This window comes from Erythrolamprus reginae, chromosome 3 (genome assembly GCF_031021105.1).
Source record: "Erythrolamprus reginae isolate rEryReg1 chromosome 3, rEryReg1.hap1, whole genome shotgun sequence".
NCBI classification, from domain to species: Eukaryota; Metazoa; Chordata; class Lepidosauria; order Squamata; family Dipsadidae; genus Erythrolamprus; species Erythrolamprus reginae.
Genome location: NC_091952.1, coordinates 13,432,295 through 13,451,971, shown reverse-complemented (window position 1 = coordinate 13,451,971; position 19,677 = coordinate 13,432,295). Strand labels below are relative to the sequence as shown.

Sequence of the window (19,677 nt, the reverse complement as noted above, 5' to 3'; positions counted from 1 at the left end):
ACTGGGTAATAATGTCCAGATGTCTCTATAGCCAGGGGCTGATGAATATCAAGGCAGGTTGACTCAAAACGGCAAAGAGCCAGCTGGCTGGACTGGTTACTGCTAACTGTAGTGTAAGGAGAAAGCTGGTTTTGTTCCATATTCACTGTTTCTGCTGGCAGCCGAATGAGAAAGCAATAACTCCAGAGCCCTCACACTATAATTTGAAGTTTTAGCAAGTGTTGAATACGTTGATTTACCTAGATTTTAGCATCTGTCTATCCGTCCATCCGTCCATCCGTCCATCCGTCCGTCCATCCATCAATTTCCAGGTCCCGTCGACAAAACAATGTCGTCTGGCGGGTCCCAGGGGAAGAGCCTTCTCTGTGGCAGCCCCGACCCTCTGGAATCAACTCCCCCCAGAGATTATGACTGCCCCCACCTTCCTTGCCTTTCGCAAACTCCTCAAAACCCATCTCTGTCATCAGGCATGGGGAAATTGATTCCCCTGGGCCATTTCCGCTTTATGTATGATCTGCATGAGATGTATGATTGCTTTTATATTAAGGGTTTTAAATTGTTTTAAGTATTGGATTTGTACTGTTTCCTGTTGTGAGCTGCTCCGAGTCCTCGGAGAGGGACGGCAAACAAATCTAATTAATAATAATAATAATAATAATAATAATAATAATAATAATAATAATAATAATTTATCTACCTATCCATCTCTATTTGTATCTATCACCTATCATCTATCTTTCATCTTCCTATTTCTATCATTTACCTATTTCTATCATCTATCATTTATCTTCCATCTGTCTAAATCTATATGTCATCTATGAATCAATTATCTGGATGGATGGATGGATGGATGGATGGATGGATGGATGGATATGCAAAGTAACATTTGATAAAATGCCAGCAATCAAGAGAGCAGTGGAAACCTGGAAGTATTGTGCTGAAAAGCTAGAATTTAGCAATCATTCCATCAAAAGATTATTGTAAAAGAAGGCAATGGCAAATAGCCTCCATAATGTTGCCAAAATCTGGGCATCTTAAACTCCATTGAGGGAATCTTTACATTTTTAAATGTCAGAGGAAACTGAAGAAGACTGTTAAGCAGAAACAGATACACAGGACTATTAGCATTCCACACTGGGCTTATAACCAATGTTAGAATCCTAAACTTAGAAACAGAGTATATGTGACAGTGGTGGTTGTTCAGCCAATAACACAGACAAATAAGTAGAGTATAAATATTATTTAAGATGTATAAAATAATCAGTAAACAGTCCACTACATACATATCCAAGTCAAGCAATCATATACAAACCAGATATCAGAATATACAATTTTATACATACAACAGCTAACCAATAATATTCCTTTTCAGAACACACAGTTCTATATACATATGCAGTATAATTCTACATTGACCAATATTTAGCACACAGCAAGTCTATAGTATAGTCACACAGACACCTCTCCTGCTGAACATGCAGTTCTATATAATACCATAAATATCACTTACATAAATAAAACATAGACCAATATTTAGCACACAGCAATATTTAGCACACCACAAATATAGTCACACAGACAAAACTAGCAGAGAGTGAGATCAGAGAATTTGTGTTAGTAAGAGCAATAGAACAACAGCAAGCATTAGCAAGACTAACTGCAACAACCACCACTGTCACATATACGGTGGTACCTCTACTTACGAACTTAATTCATTCCGTGACCAGGTTCTTAAGTAGAAAAGTTTGTAAGAAGAAGCAATTTTTCCCATAGGAATCAATGTAAAAATAACTAGTATGTGCCATTGGGAAAACCACAGGGAGGGTGGAGGACCTATCCTCTCAGGAGATTCCTAGAGAGGCCCCACGGAGGCTTCTACCTGCCTTTTCGGGCCCTGTTTCCTCCCAGTAGATTCCTAGAGAGGCCCCACAGAGGCTTCTACCTGCCTTTTCTGGTTATAGTTTCGGAGGTTCTTGAGAAGAGGCAAAAAAATCTTGAAATCTTATCTAGAAAAGTTCGTAAGTAGAGGCGTTTGTAGGTAAAGGTACCACTGTGCTCTGTTTTTAAGTTTAGGATTCTAACATTGGTTATAAGCTCAGCATGGAATGCTAACAAGGGCTATCTATAGGAACATTGGGAAAACCAAGATGGTGGCTCTGACAGTCAAATTGAAGCCTTGCCCCACTTAATGGGCAACCTATGTACAACATGTTTAAAAAGAGAGCAGGGCTTCAAGTTAACAGATGCAGCCACCAGTTTGACTATTTTTTAAAAAAATTCCTCAAACGCACACACACTTTTGCTCCCATCTATGTTGATTTGATAGGATTTTTGTTCAACTTCTCTTGTTGCTGTTCTGTCGGGCTCTCTGGTAGAATCCTCCCAAAACTTCACAGGTACAAATTTCAGACACACACAGGTTTGAAAATTCAAAACAATGTTCTTTATAATGAAAATTCACTTAAACCAAGCCCTCTTTTGGTATAGCAAAGAGCACTCGTCTCCAAACAACCTGGTAATTGGTACAAGTCCCTTATCAGTTCTGTGATACTTAGCTTGCAGCTGTGAGGCAATTCACAGTCCTTCTTCTTTCACAAAGTGACACACACTTTGCTCTGATTTAGTTTCAAAGTGGGGAAAAATCAGCACACAAAAGGTCAAAGTCAGTTAAGCAGTCATGAAACACAATGATCCACAATGGCCAAACCCACAGGCTGCTATTTATAGCAGCCTCACTAATTACCACAGCCCCACCCAACCACAGGTGGCCTCATTTTCTTTGATAATAATCTTTCAGTTGTTGTTGCCTAAGGATCGCTCTCCTCATAGGTGGCTGTATCATTACCTCTTGTTGCTAGATAATTGATCTCCTTCTGAGCTGTCTGCCACACTCTCCTCCTCCCTATCACTCATGTCTTCTTGGTCAGAGGAGCCTTCATCATCAGATTCCACCGGGGGCAAAACAGGCCTGCAGCATGTGGATGTCTCCCCCACATCCATAGTCCTTGGGGCAGGAGCAGGGCCAGAGCTAACCACAACAGTTGCTAATTTTTCCTTAGCTTTAGAAGCTATACATATATATGAACTTCTAGAACTAGCTGCAGTTTTGAGAATTTGCTTCCAAAGGAGAGCAAACTCCCCATCCCACCCCTCCACCCCAAAACTAAGACTGTTGTGATTTCTGAAACTTGCTGCAGCATTTCATTTAGAAAAGTGAGTTGCTTGATGTTCACTCTCACCAGAGTTTTATCCATACGCTTGACTCAGCTTTGAACATGGGAAAATGTGGGCAATTTATTTACATGTTTCAGGAGAATACATTGTCAACGAAGGAAGTTTCTCAGTACAAAAGATCATTTGAGGGGGTGAGAAGGAGGCTTTGATGAAAGAAAAGTAGCATGTGATGCATGTTTGATTACTTGTAAACAACACGGTGGGAGTTGGGAGCATGAACTCCTTGGATTGTGGTAGCGATGAAACCCCCATTAGATTGTCTATTATGAAGCCATTTTTTTAAAATGATGAGAGGGAGATAGATTTTTGTGTGTGCATTTGTTTCTCTTTCTACCAAACTATTTAGCTGCTGTGAATAAGATGGACCGGCCACGCTTCCTCTGAAACATAGATGCAACCTTTGGACTTCCCCTCTTCTTCCCACGGGGATTTGATGTGGTGGTTTGCTGATCAAATCTGGCATCAATCCGCATCACCAATTTTGGGTTGTGAAACTCTGCAGTTATCTAAAATCTCTAGTTATCTAAAAGTAATGGTTTAGGGAAAGAGAGGGAAGAAAAATGAAGAATAACTGGCAGAGGTAATATTTAGAACTCCTGGATAACCTTAATGTAATGTTAAATGCAAAACAAAAATATTTTGGAAGTGACCTATTAACATTTAAAATGTGCATTGTTGTTATCTACAAATAGAGGACAAATAGCTTTGGTAAGTGAGAGATGACAGATCTAGTTCAGAGCTATCTTCAATTATCTTTCATTTTAAGAATGAAGTAGTACAGGGTAATAGGGGGGAAATATATGTGAGATAGTGCTGATGCAGATTTTTACTTTCTATATCTCCTAGATTTCTAGAATGGAATGGAATGGAATAGAATAGAATAGAATAGTGTTGTGTTTGGGCTTGGGCCAGCCGTTGCTCCCACAGATGGGAGAGATGCGGCACAAAGTGAGTGCGAAAGCCTGGCTGACAGCCAGGAAGACATGGCAGACAGCCAGGAGGATGAGGCCACTGGTTCGCAGGACTCAGCAGACAGCCCAGGGGATTTGGCATGCAGTCACTCAGACAGTCTTTCGTCCTTGGATTCCTATGCAGACCAATTCATAGACATGCGTAGCCGAAGAGCTATGCAAAGGAGGGATCAATTGAAGGATTATTACAGGTCATCAGAGTAGCACCTGGACTGGGTGTGGTTCTTATACTGAGGGCTGGGTGTGGTTCCCTTAATGAGGGCTAAAGGTATAAAAGGGAACAGAGGCACAAGGCAAACTGTGGCTGTTTATCTGTGTTATTTTGTGGTTCCTGCTCTTAAATTTCTGTTCCGTGCCTTTGGATTTCAACCCAGCTTTTTCAGGCACGTGGGAGGTGAAACCTCTGGGACTTGTTGTTTGCTCCAAAGATTCAAAAGACTCCTGAAACGTCTTTGCTCCTTGCAGGTTGTCTTTGTTTGCTTTTTCCTACGTTTTGTATGTGGCTGAACTAAGCCTTGCACTATCTTTGTTTCCTGACACTAAGGATTGTTTTGATTAACCCTTTTTTGTTTGTTTAATACAAGTTTGCTGATTAGAAGAGCACGTGTGTGTTTGATTTCTTTTCCTTGGACTGTTACGCATTGCCTGAGCCCAGTCAGGCAGAACAGAATAGAATAGAATATAATAGAATTTTTATTGGCCAAGTGTGATTGGACACACAAGGAATTTGTCTTGATGCATATGATCCCAGGGTACATAAAAGAAAAGATACATTTGTTAAGAATCATAAAGTATAACTCTTAATGATAGTCCAGGTACAAATAAGCAATCGAATCATATTAGGAACCCATCAATATAAATTGTAAGGATGCTAGCAACAAAGTTACAGTCATGCAGTCATTAGTGGGAGGAAATTGCTGATGGGAACGAAGAGAAGATTAATAGTAGTGCAGACTTAGTAAATAGTTTGCCAATTTTGAGGGATGGCATTCAGGAAAGAAACTGTCCTTGTTTCTGGCAGTTCTGGTGTTCAGTGCTCTTTAGCATCATTTTGAGGGTAGAAGTTGAAACAATTTGAGTCCAAGATGTGAAGTGTCTGTAGACATTTTTCCAGCCCTCTTTTTGACTTGTGCAGTATACAGGCCCTCAATGGAAGTCATGTTGATGGCAATTGTTTTTTCTGCAGTTCTAATTATCCTCTGAAGTCTGTGTCGGTCCTGTTGGGTTGCAGCACCAAACCAGACAGTTATAGAGGTGCAGATGACAGACTCAATGGTTCCTCTGTAGAACTGTATCAGCAGCTCCTTGGGCATGTTGAGCTTCCTGAGTTGGCGCAGAAAGAACATTCTTTGTTGTGCTTTTTTTTATGATGTTTTTGATGTTAGGTGTCCATTTTAGATGTTGTGATATGGTAGAACCTAGAAATGTGAAGGTCTCTACTGTTGATACTGTGTTGTGTGGTATTGTAAGAAGTGGAAGTATGGGCGGGTTTCTCCTAAAGTCTATCACAATTAATCATATTCTCTAAATGTGCTTTTATGCCCCCAAATTAGCAGGCATATAGAATAAGGGAATACCACAAGCAGAAATCAGAATTGTACCAAATCTGGGTAGATTATACTGTATATCTTAAATTATAACAGAAATCATATCAGTAAAACTTTTGATGTGTGGCAAATACGAAAAGGATTATTATCTGTCTTTCTAGTTATTTTGTGTGGGGGAGTGAATTTTGTTTTCTTCTTTTTTTCCCTACACAATATGGAGTCAGGTTATTCAGTTCCTTGTAAATATTTGTCAGCTACTGTTCAACAAACATGATTTTTTTAAAAGAATTGCTAGTCAAACTGAATAAATGTGAATTAAAGGATGATAAGATAGGTCACTGAATGTATGTTTCAAACATTGTGTTCCTAAACGTCACATAAATCCTATAGATCAATGCTACAAGATTGACAGCCTGACTCCATCTGCTGGTAAAAATGATATATGCTGTACATATTTTTTTCTAAACAAAATTTGAATCAAGTTGATAGTTGCAACTCAGTGGCGCAGTGGTACTGCAAGCTACTTCGACTGATCACGGCCTGCCAGAAGTTTGGCAGATCGAATCTCAATAGGCTCAAGGTTGACTCATCCTTCCAAAGTCGGTAAAACAAGCACCCAGATTATTATTATTATTATTATTATTATTATTATTATTATTATTAATTAAATTTGTATGCCGCCCCTCTCCGTAGACTCGGGGCAGCTCACAACAATAGTAGCAAAACAATATGTAATACAAATCTAATAATTTAAACTAAAAACTCATAATTTAAAAGCATGCACACAACACACCATACATAAACAATATAGGCCTGGGGAAGGTATTTCAGTTTCCCCAGATTGTTGGGGGCAATATGCTTACTCTCTGCAAACTGCTTAGAGAGGGCTGTAAAGCACTGTAAAGCAGTATATAAGTCTAAATGATAAACGTAATGGTGAAAGTTCCACCTCTAAAAGCAAAACCATGGCTACAATCTCGACTGTTTTAACCCCCCTTTCCATGTGGACACCCCTATCCATAATAGTGCTGAGTCAAATTTGTCACATAACCATACAGATTTTTACACTAGAATTACCATTTTTTATCCATGTATCAAGTTTTGCCAAAGACCTGGGATAGACATGTTAATGTTTGATGGATTAAAGATATTGCCCCAGATGCTGAGACAGTGTATGGGTTAAATATAGGGTCACTTTATTAAATTAGCATAAATTTAAATAACATAACTTTAAATACGTAAATTTAAATATTCAAATTTAACTATAAACAAAGGACCTGCAGAGGCCAAAAACTAACGGGGTGGAAATTTGTGCCATGAACATTCCTGGGCAACATTGGGCAAAAACTCCTTGCTGAACCAGGTGAAGGTAGCCACCTTCACCTGGATCTGAGCCATGTCGGCATGTGGGAGGAGCTCACCCTCCAATCCTCGAGGGAAATTGGATCCGATGAGTCCCATGGGCATCCTCCCTCCAATCCCCGATGTTGTAACAACCTCTAGTTCATGGAGAGAGGCAGTCCATTATCCATTTAAAAGATGCCCAAAGGAGCATGTGCAGTCGCTCCTACTGCCCATTTCCGCCCCTAACCACTGCCAACCCCAGTGACCAGAAGGAAGCCTAATTACAAAATCTATGTAATGCCGCACCACCTAACCATTCCATCCATACCATGGAATGGGCGAAAAAACAGCCACCTCTAAAGGGGAAGCCGCAAAACATTCCTATTCGGCCCCGAAGCGACCTCCTTCAGACACACTGTTGATACAGAGGGCAGGCGGGTGTTTGCTTCGGGACTTCGGCAGGGCAAGGAGGAGGTCCTGCTTGGACCGCCCTTAAATAGGGCGATCCAGGACTTCTCCCCAGGCCCTGCATGCAGCGCGTCACCTTGGCGCGCTGCCAAAAGCCGAACTTCTGGTTTCGCCGGAAACCGGAAGTTCGGAGCTCCGAGAGCTCAAGCCAGCATCCCCCGGCTCTGGAGGCAATTTCGGCTGGCAGTTTAAGCCGCTGACTGGGCATTTGTTGCAGGATGTAAGATGTTGTTGCAGGATGTAAGGTGCTGCTGTTTGTAATTGACCAATGGTGAGTTTGTCAATGTCGATGGTATTCAAGTGGTATTCCAGTTGTTCTGGGATTGTGCCCAAGGTGCTGATTACTAATAGTGCTACTTTTACTTGCTTTTCGCACAAATCTTGTTCTTCTTGAATGTTTTTGTATTTTTTATTTTCTCCAGTCCTTTCTCTTCTATACTTCTATGTCCAGGTACTGCCATGTCCACTATCCACATTTCTGAGTTTTTCTTATTGACAGTTGTTAAATCCAGTGTATTATGTGGCAGGTGCCTGTCTGTTTGAATTCTAAAGTCTCAGCTAAATGAAGCTTCATTTTCTAAGATTTTTTTCCATATACCATAGTGGCGCAGTGGTTAGAGTGCAGTACTGCAAGCTGCTTCTGCTGACTGCTGGCTGTAGTTCACCATTTCAAATCTCACCAGGCTCAAGGCTGACTCAGCCTTCTATCCTTCCAAGGTGGGTAAAACGAGGAGCCAGATTGTTTGGGGCACTATGATGACTATGTAAGCTGCTTAGAGAGGGCTGTAAAGCACTATGAAGCGGTATATAAGTCTAAGTGCTAAGTGCTGTTGCTATACTATGATTCCACCAATTTTTGCTTCTAGGCAACCCACCCTTGTTGCTACTTTGTCATTCCATTGTTATCATTGTTATCATCACTATTGTTATAGTTCAACATATAATCAGCCAGAGTATATGGATTTGGCATTTTTATCCACCTGTCGAGTGTTTCCCAAGGATCTGGGAAATGCAGGTGTTAATGGCGTGAGAGATGTTGTCACAGGTTATAAGCTGTTCCAAGTAAAGATGCATTTTGCAATTGACTGATGGCAGATTTGTCAATACCGATAGTTTATTTTATTTATTTATTTATTTTATTTTTATTTTATTTATTTATTTTGTCCAATACACAATGAGAGTTTTAGTGGGTATGTGTGTGTGTGTGTGTGTGTGTGTGTGTATATATATATATATATATATATATATATATATATATATATATATATATGTGTGTGTGTGTGTGAATGATGAGGCAGCAGCCATCTCGATCACCGGAACATAGAAACTTTAATAAAACCACTTAGCTTTCGTTAGCGTGCTGCTAACTTCGTCAGAGTTTTAAAATGCCGTGGGAGACAAACATCTTTATAAAGCATTACTCAGTCTGCTCATTGCCCGCGTCACGGGGCCACACCCTTCCCTCCCCCCTGCGGTAAGCCTAATTGTGGGCTTAATCATGCTGGCTAAAGGGAGATCTACCTCTTTTGCTCGTGTTTGTTGCCTTTTTCCCTCCCCAAGGGAGGGGGTGGAATTGTGAGGCTTAATCCTGCTGGCTGTAGGGAGACCTGCCGCTTTTACTCCTGTCTGTTGCCTTGGGGAGGGAAAAAGGCAACAAACACGAGCAAAAGAGGTAGATCTTCCTTTAGCCAGCATGATTAAGGCCACAATTAGGCTTACCGCAGGGGGGATGGAAGGGTGTGGCCCCGTGACGCGGGCAATGAGCAGACTGAGTAATGCTTTATAAAGATGTTTGTCTCCCACGGCATTTTAAAACTCTGACGAAGTTAGCAGCACGCTAACAAAAGCTAAGTGGTTTTATTAAAGTTTCTATGTTCCGGTGATCGAGATGGCTGCTGCCTCATCATTCACGTATGTACCTGGAACTCGCATTTTTAGGACTATTCTTGATATATATATATATATATATATATATATATGTATGTATGTATGTATGTATGTATGTATGTATGTATGTATGTATGTATGTATATGTAGATTGTTCTGAGTTCGGGTTTTGCCCCGTGTAATATTTTGAGTGTCTATGCGACGTTTCGGTGAAATCACATTCACCATCATCAGGCTGAAGTTTTAAGCTTCGTGTTGCTGTAAATATTCATATTTACAGCAACACGAAGCTTAAAACTTCAGCCTGATGGTGGTGAATGTGATTTCACCGAAACGTCGCATAGACACTCAAAATATTACACGGGGCAAAACCTGAACTCAGAACAATCTACATACATATACCCGTGAAAATCTACAAAAACATATATATATATATATATAAAACCAAGGAATCTATGAAATCCCTTGCAAAACATGTGCAGCCACATACATTGGACAAACTAATCGAAGAGTAAACGCACGCATTGCAGAACATAAGAATGCAGTCAAAAAAGAAAAAAAACTTCCTCCCTTGTCCAGCACATTAAAAAAACAGGGCATGAAATTGACTTTGAAAAAACTAAATTACTTTCCAAAACAGAAAATGTATACAAAAGAATTATCATGGAAGCCATAGAGATAGAAAAACACCCCTTTAGCATGAACAAACGAGATGACATGTCCCGCCTACCAGAGATTTGGAAACCAGCCTTAAACAAAAAAACATATCATAATCATCACCATGTCAATCCTTCAACTAAATGTGATTCCACCAACCAATCAAATCATTAAAACATAGCCACCAATCTATTTGCTACATTCAAACCAAATCTCCACCCCCTCCACTATATGTAAGAAACAAATGGCAGTTGCAAACAAACTATATTTACAGCAGCACGAAGCTTATAACTTCAGCCTGATGATGGTGAATGTGATTTCACCGAAACGTCGCATAGACACTCAAAATATTACTCGGGGTAAAACCCGAACTCAGAACAATCTACATACATATACCCGTGAATATCTACGAAAACAAATATATATGTATACACATAGTAAAATACATGATGAAGGTTATAGAGGAAATACTCATAGTAAAATATATCTAAGAAAGAATAGAAAAGAAGATAAAGTAATAGAACATATCAATGAAAGAATAAAAGAAGAGATATACGAATAGAAGAAAGCTATAGGAGATATAGGAGAGGAATAGGACAGGGGACAGAAGGCACTCTAGTGCATTTGCACTCGCCCCTTACTGACCTCTTAGGAATCTGGATAGGTTAACCGTAGATAATCTAAGGGTAAAGTGTTGGGGGTTTGGGGATGACACTATAGTCAAATGGTGCTCCAGTTTTGGGGGGATTGCACCCAAAGTGATATCACTATTAGTGGAACCTTTGCTTTCTTTAGCCACAATCCTTCTATTTCTATTTTCAAGTCTTTGCATTTTGGTATTTTCTCTTTTATTCTGTGTTTTCAGGGACCGCCACGTCTACTCTCCTGACTTTTTCGTCTTTCTTATCAACAGTTGTAAAGTCTGGAATGTTTTGTGGCAGGTGCCTGTCTGTTTGAATTCTAAAGTCCCAGAGCAGTGTAGCGTCAGCTAACAAAAATTAAAATACAAGAGACAAAAAACCCCAAAACATTTAAAAGGAGCGTTTAAACATAATGAACAAATAAATCCCATTCAAAAAGAGCTGTGCCTTGACTGCTCTTGTAAAAGCATGGAGAATGGCAGAAGGAGATTAAATGGGATTCCCCAAGGACTTAGTGCCACAGCATGAGAAAGCTACAGAAGCAGCTGTATGCAGTCCATTTAGGAAAGTTGAAAACAATTCGCTCTAAACCTCTTAGTTCTATTCAAGTCAGCAGGTCCTCACGCACGTAGTCGTTACCTCCTTCTCCCCTCTTGGGCACTCTAGGTAGCTAGGAAGAAAGAGACGGAATAATGAAATACTGAATTACACAAAGTAGGATTGTGAAAACAGCACTCTGGATTTGATCTTTAAATGGGTACTTTGAAGTGCCCAATAGTACAAACCTAGCATCGGCCTGCAACGTTTTAAAAGCAGTTGGTTTTTTTTCCAGTACTATATCTCCTATACCTTTCTTCTATTCCTATATCTTTTCTTCTATTCTTTCATTGATATGTTCTATTACTATATCTTCTTTTCTATTATTTCTTAGATATATTTTACTATGAGTATCTCCTCTATAACCTTCATCATATATTTTACTATGTGTATATACCCACTAAAACCCTAATTGTATATTGGAATAAATAAACAAACAAACAAACAAACAAACAAACAAACAAACAAACAAACAAACAAACAAATAAATAAATAAATAAATAAATAAATAAATAAATAAATAAATGGATGGATGGATGGATGGATGGATGGATGGATGGATGGATGGATGGATGGATGGATGGATGGATGGATGGGTAAGTAGGTAGGTAAGTAAGTAACTAAGTAAGTAACTAAGTAACTAAGTAAGTAAATAAATACTGAGGAAATACTGAGAAAATCCAAGAAATCTAAACGTACACCGCTCAAAAAAATAAAGGGAACACTTAAACAACACAATATTACTCCAAGTAAATCAAACTTCTGTGGAATCAAACACTGATTGACCATCAATTTCACATGCTGTTGTGCACATGCAACTTTGTACAGAGCAAAGTAGACAATGAGAATACTTCATTCATTCAGATCTAGGATATGTTATTTGAGTGTTCCCTTTATTTTTGGGGGTACATCTACCTAACAATGCCTCTGCTTACTAACCTTTCTAGATAAGAACTGGGTGTTCAAGATTTTTTGCCTCTTCTCAAGAACCATTTTCCACTTACAAACCCGAGCCTCCGAAACTGTAACTGGAAAAGACAGGGAGAAGCCTCTGTGGGGCCTCTCTAAGAATCTCCTGGGATGAAACAGGGCTAGAAAAGTTGGAGAGAAACCTCTGTGGGGCCTCTCTAGTAATCTCCTGGGAGGAAACAGGGCCTCCACCCTCCCTGTGGTTTCCCCAATTGCATACATTATTTGCTTTTACATTGATTCCTATAGAAAAAATTGCTTCTTCTTACAAACTTTTCTACCTAAGAACCTGGTCAGGGAATGAATTAAGTTCATAAGTAGAGGTACCACTGTATATAAATGATTCAGGGTGGCAAACATACTAAATATGCCTTAGTTTTTTTCATTTTCCTCAGAACAACAACCCCATGAGCCTTCTCTGTGGCAGCCCCGGCCCTCTGGAACCAACTCCCCCCGGAGATTAGAACTGCCCCCACCCTCCCTGTCTTTTGTAAACTACTCAAGACTCATTTATGCCACCAGGCATGGAGGAGTTAAGATATTCCTTCCCCCTAGGCCATTACAAGTTATGCATGGTATGTTTGTGTGTATGTTTGGTTTTATTATAAGGGTTTTTAGTTGTTTTATTAATTGGATTTCTACATGCTGTTTTTATCATTGTTGTTAGCCACCCCGAGTCTGCGGAGAGGGGTGGCATACAAATCCAATAAATGAATGAATGAATGAATGAATGAATGAATGAATGAATGAATGAATGAGTTGGTTGGGCTGAAAAACAATGCCTGGCCCAAGGCATCCAGCTGGCTTTGATGGCTAAGACAGAACTAAAACTCACAGTCTCCTGGTTGTTTCTATATTGGTGACTTCAGCATCAAACTGTCTCTCTCTCCCTAGCTGTGATGAACTGGTCATGTACAAGTTTGCAAATTCTAGTATGTTGATTGTATTAACATTCATTGCAAAATCACACACAGATGACTGATTCAGCTGGATTCAATAATTTCTTTATAAACAGAATACTATACACAGTAATGGGTTGCTGCCACCATGGGGGGGGGGGTTAGTGGGGGTAGTAGGTTTATGCACTATTTATTGAATACTTAATAGGTTTTTTAAATTGTCCTTCCTTCTCTAGTACCTTAGAATCATCTTTAATTACTTTTAAAATAGGAAATAATTAAATGGTATGTTTTTACCCATAAACGCCTTAATCATTTTAATCATTATCTAGAACGGAACTTTTATAGCAGTTAAAGAAAATTGAGCTATTTGCCTAATCTATTATCATACTGAACCTTGTGGGTTCAGTACAAAACCTTAAAATGTTACTGTGCTCCTCAGCAAATAATGCTGCCTATCATTTGTCCTTTTTGTGGCTATTCGAATAATGTGACTTCATCGACTGGAAAAGAGTCCAAGCACCTATTTGAAAACTTATCTTGGTCAGTAAGCCATTCCCACCCAGTTACAGGACTTTTATGCCACTCCCAGTCACATGATTGTCAACCCATTCCCACCTGGTCACATGGCTCGCAAGCCACTCCTACCAAGCCACATGACCATCAAGCTACACCCACAAAGTAAGCCATGCCCACAGTGTGGCAGTAAAAATGTTGGCAGCCCATCACTGAATGTACATACAGTGATACTTCGTCTTACAAACGCCTCGTCATACAAATTTTTCGAGATACAAACCGGGGGTTTAAGATTTTTTTGCCTCTTCTTACAAACTATTTTCACCTTACAAACCCACCGCCACCGCTGGGATGCACCACCTCCGGACTCCCGTTGCCAGCGAAGCACCTGCTTTTGCACTGCTGGGATTCCCCTGAGGCTCCCCTCCATGGGAAACACCACCTCTGGACTTCCGTGTTTTTGTGATGCTGCAGGGGAATCCCAGCAGGGGAATTCCAGCAGCGTAAAAATGGGCACTTCGCTGGCAACGGAAGTCCAGAAGTGGGTTTCCCAGCGAGGGGAGCCTCAGTGAAATCGCAGCATCGCAAAAACACAGAGGTCCAGAGGTGGGGTTTCGAGGACTTTGGTGTTTTTGTGATGCTGCGATTTCACTGATGCTCCCTTCACTGGGAAACCCCACCTATGAAGTCCAGAGGTGGGGTTTCCTATGGAGGGGAACCTCAGGGGAATCCCAGCAACACAAAAATGGGCACTTCGGCTAGCAAAAGGGGTGAATTTTGGGCTTGCACGCATTAATCGCTTTTCCATTGATTCCTATGGAAAACATTGTTTCGTCTTACAAACTTTTCACTTTAAGAACCTCATCCTGGAACCAATTAAGTTTGTAAGACAAGGTGTCACTGTATTTACAATACCATTAATAGAGTTCTTCTTCAATCAGTTACAGACAACAGAGAACGGTTTAGTTTCATTTTTAGCAGAAATCAGAGTGGAAGAGTACAGAGAGTATTTTAGTTTTGATTCTCTGCACAGATTCAGAAGTAGTTTGCTTCTATTGGCTGACTGAGATGCTATGCCTATTCATTGGCTGACCTTGTTACCACTGACTCTCCCCGTTCACGAACATCTTAACAGATTGGTAGGTACAACCAATCATTTAGCAACCATTCAAAGTTCCAACTGCTCTAAAAACAGTGACTTAAAGCCATTCCTCACACATATGACCATTGCAGCCTTCCTACAGTCACAAGATCAAAAGTCAAGTGCTTGGAAATTGGCATATATTTACAACAATTGTAGGGCCGTGGGGGTCATGTGATTGCCATTTATAACCTTCCCCAACTGGCTTCCAACATGCCATCAATGGTGGAGCCCGATTCACCTAGTTGCATGATTCCCTTAACAACGGTGGCAAAAAACTTCATAAAATTGGAATGACTTAACAGCCACCTTGCTTGGCAATGGAAATCCTGATCTCTGTTGTGGTTGTAAGCTGCGGACAAGGTTTATTGGATCTTTCCTGATGACTTTCATTCTTAGTTTAAAATTCAGAGCCATTGACGAATGCTCATTTATACAGTAATGGTGTTTGACCTCCCTCTGGTAATGCTGCAAGTATTTGTGGCTTGTTTCATTTGGCTCTTGTGATTGATTGTATTTATTAGAAATCTGCAGATTTTCATCCTCCAAGGAGCTGATCAAGCTTCTTGCCGCTGGTATAATGAAGACAATCCGTCGCGAAAGAAGGCTTGATTGTCTAATGACAGCGCCAAGCATCAGTAAAAAATAAAGCCATGGCACAGATGTCAATTAAAGCACCACGGGCTGTTGCAATGCAAAAATGTTTGTTTTATTTTATAAGAACAATATTATTATTATTATTATTATTATTATTATTATTATTATTATTATTATTATTTCAGTACAACACAGCAAACGACATCACTATGCTGGATTTTGTATTTCATCACCAGTTGGGTGCTTCCCAAGCACCTAGGACTGCATGATGTAACGACAAATTATGTTTGCCGATCCCAGTAAAGCGGCCTTTTGCAATTGACAGATGGAGATTTTGTCAATTCCGATGGTTTTCAAATGTCCGCTGAGATCCTTTGGCACTGCGCCCAGCGTGCCAAGTACCACTGGGGCCACTTTCACTGGCTTATGCCAGAGTCGTTGCCGCTCGATTTTTAGATCTTCGTATTTCACTAATTTCTCTAGCTGCTTCTCCTCAATTCTGCTGTCTCCTGGGATTGCAATGTCGATGATCCATACTGTACTTTCTTTTTGTCCACAATCACAATGTCTGGTGTGTTACACTTCAGAATTCAGTCAGTCTGAAGTCGGAAGTCCCACAGTAGTTTTGCTTGCTCATTTTCGACCACTTTTTCGGGCTTATGATCCCACCAGTTCTTTGCCACTGGTAAATGGTAGTTCCGGCACAGGTTCCAGTGGATCATCTGTGCCACAGCATCATGTCTATGCTTGTGGTCAGTCTGTGTGATCTTTTTGCAGCAGCTGCGTATGTGCTCAATTGTTTCATCTGTTTCTTTAGAGTCTATTATTATTTACAGAGTCTATTTCTTTACAGAGTTTATGATGATGACGACTATTATTATTATTATTATTATTATTATTATTATTATTATTATTATTATTATTATTATTATTATTATTATCAGGAATTTTCCAGCTCAAATCAGCCTCAATATAGCAACAGTTCCGACAAGCTATTTTTCTCTCCTGTGCATGAGAGCAAACTAAAAATAAAAATGCAACAACTTGGTTATGTGGTTGACTCTTTGTTTTTTGTTTGCCCTTGATTAACGAAACTCGAGGAAAACAAAATAATGACCCTTTCCCCTCCCGTCCCTTCTTTCCCAAATCTGCAGAAAGGAAAGAAGAACATGACAGCAGACCTTCAAGAATCTAGCAATATTTTGCTCCCGTGGCGCCATCACCAGAATTCTTATGGACTCAGACGTCAAAAGCGAGATTGGGTCATCCCTCCGATCAATGTGCCAGAAAATTCGAGAGGCCCTTTCCCACAGCAGCTTGTTAGGGTAAGTAGAGTACCAGAATACTTTGTACCTCTGTAGAAGATCAATGGAGATTACATTTCCCAAAGCTTGTTAGTGGATTATCTTTAGAAAGAAACCATAGACTTCCAAGTTGGACTCAAGACAAAACTTGTCCGATGGTATGAACAGGCTGTTTAAGCTGTCCAAGGATGTGCCATTCAGTTAGTCACCGATGAATATTAATGTATGGATAAACCTTTGTAAAAATAAACCCAACAACCTGAAAATACTAATAATATAACAAGCAGTGATAAAATGGAATCATCTCATTTACTTTCAAGCGCAAATATTTGCTCAGGTGTTAATGTGGAGTAATTTGCAAACAGTGAAATCAAGTTTTGCTGTGCAGGAAGAGAGATTGCATCAACCTTGCGAGGTAGTCCAGATGAGAAACGGAGCAACAGGTACTAACTCCAATTTTATTATAAGGTTATAAACAGATTCTTTCAAGTCTGAAAGTAAATCTCTTCACCTTTACAGACCAAGAAACTAGGTAGAGTCCCTTCTGATACATTTTCCATGCCTCTGTTCCTTCAGTGGATTTATTATTAAATTATTTGAATGAAATAATAATCTACATGCATATATTAAGTATGAATGCATGGACACTCTACCTGGAAAAAAAAAGTTAGGGCCCTGTTCTTAGGACTCCTACCGTCAAAAGAACCCTATAGAGCACTGCAGACCAAAACAAGACACAAGAACAGGGTTTTCCCCAAATGACATCATTCTGCTAAACAAATAATTCTCTTAACACTGTCAAACTATTTATTAAGCCTGCACTACTATTAACCTCTGTGGTGGCTTAGAAGTGGAGCTCTTGCCTCACAATAAGGAGGTTGTGAATTCAATCCTACGTAGAGGCAGATGTAGGGTGTCCTGCTTGGGTAGGGGGTTGGACTAGATGACTTGCAAGGTCCCTTCCAACTCTGTTAATCTATTAATCTTCTCATGGTTTCCATCACCCATCTCCTCCCACTAATGACTATACCTTTGTTGCTTGTATCCTTACTATTTATATTGAATTTATATATTATGGTATTATACCTTATGATTCTTGACAAACTTCTTTTCTTTTATGTACACTGAGAACATATGCACCAAGACAAATTCCTTGTGTGTCCAATCACACTTGGCCAATAAAATTCTGTTCTGTTCTGTACGGTTCGGTTTGGCTCGGCTCGACTTGACTCGACTCGGTTCCATCCCATTCCATTCCATCCCATCCCATCCCATTCCATTCCATTCCATTCTATTCTATTCTATTCTATTCAGAATCCAAGAATCTAGAATTTGCATTAGGGAAAGGAAGGGGAGGAGAAGATGAAATTAAGTTAAATACAAAAGCCAATTTTTAATTTCTACTTGTGCTATTTAAAAGTGCATATATTTGTATGTTTTATTAGGCTTCTTTTTCCTTTTGTTCAGTTGTGTTCAGTTAATTAAAGATGATCAACATATTTAATTAAATCAATTAATCAATATATTTTAACATTAAAATGAAATTCCATTGCATACAGCTCTCAAAGGGCCTCTCCACCTCTAATATACACCACATAAACATGACTAAATAAATACATAAATAACTATGCATATACCCACATATATGATATGACACAGAGAAACAACACAGTCTAGTTTGGATGTATACATGTACATAGCGAGAGAAACAAATTTCGCAAGTTTACCAGACGGATGGCATAGGGAAAAAAGCTTTTACAGGACCGCCCCAGGTAGTCCTGCTAGAAATACTTTAAAACCTCCTCAGAGTCTCTTTGTTTCTAGCATGATGTTTTAACTGCTGCACCAAACTGTCTCTCATTTTATTATTATTATTATTATTATTATTATTATTATTATTATTATTATTATTTATTTATTTATTCATTCATTCATTCATCCATTCATTCATTCATTCATTCATTCATTTATTTATTTATTGGATTTGTATGCCACCCCTCTCCGTAGACTCGGGGCGGCTAACAACAATGATAAAAACAACATGTAACAATCCAATACTAAAGCAACTAAAAAACTCCTTATTATAAAACCAAACATACACGCAAACATACCATGCATAAATTGTAAGGCCTAGGGGGAAGGAATATCTTAGTTCCCCCATGCCTGACGGCAGAGGTAGGTTTTAAGGAGCTTACGAAATGCAAGGAGGGTGGGGGCAATTCTAATCTCTGGGGGGAATTGGTTCCAGAGGGTCAGGGCCGCCACAGAGAAGGCTCTTCCCCTGGGTGGGGAGATAAGAGTAGAAGGAATTCAAAGTGGGCTGGACATAGTTCTCTTGCAAGTGCAAAGGCACTCACGAATAATAATTATTATTATTATTTATTAAATTTGTATGCCCCCCCTCTCCGTAGACTCGAGGCGGCTCACAACAATAGTAGCAAAACAATATTTAATACAAATCTAATAATTTAAACTAAAAACCCATAATTTAAAAACATGCACACAACACACCATACATAAACAATATAGACCTGGGGAAGTTATTTCAGTTTCCCCATGCCTGACGGCAGAGGTGGGTTTTAAGCAGCTTACGAAAGGCAAGGAGGGTGGGGGCAATTCTAATCTCTGGGGGGAGCTGGTTCCAGAGGGATGGGGCCACCACAGAGAAGGCTCTTCCCCTGGGTCCTGCCAAACAACATTGTTTAGTTGACGGGACTCAGATTAGATTTATTATCCACCTTCCGAGCTGTAAGGTAATGAAACAAAATAAATAAAAAAAGCATTCATAATGTTTAAAAAATCTATCCATAAAATCCACACCCCAAAGACTTTAGTAGAGTCATGTCAGGCCTCAAGCATCTCCTTTTATTAAGCTTCATATGCTGCCCAGCTAACAATGATCACA

General features: G+C 39.6%; 1 protein-coding gene across 1 annotated transcript in view; it reads left to right on the top strand.

Moving 5' to 3' along the window:
* Nucleotides 1–19,677, top strand: part of CDH4 (cadherin 4) — a 784,771-nt gene that overhangs the window by 324,874 nt on the left and 440,220 nt on the right. The window contains exon 4 of the mRNA XM_070744288.1: nt 16,623–16,793. Within this exon, the coding sequence (XP_070600389.1) occupies nt 16,623–16,793 (171 nt within the window). The remainder of the gene's footprint in view (nt 1–16,622; nt 16,794–19,677) is intronic.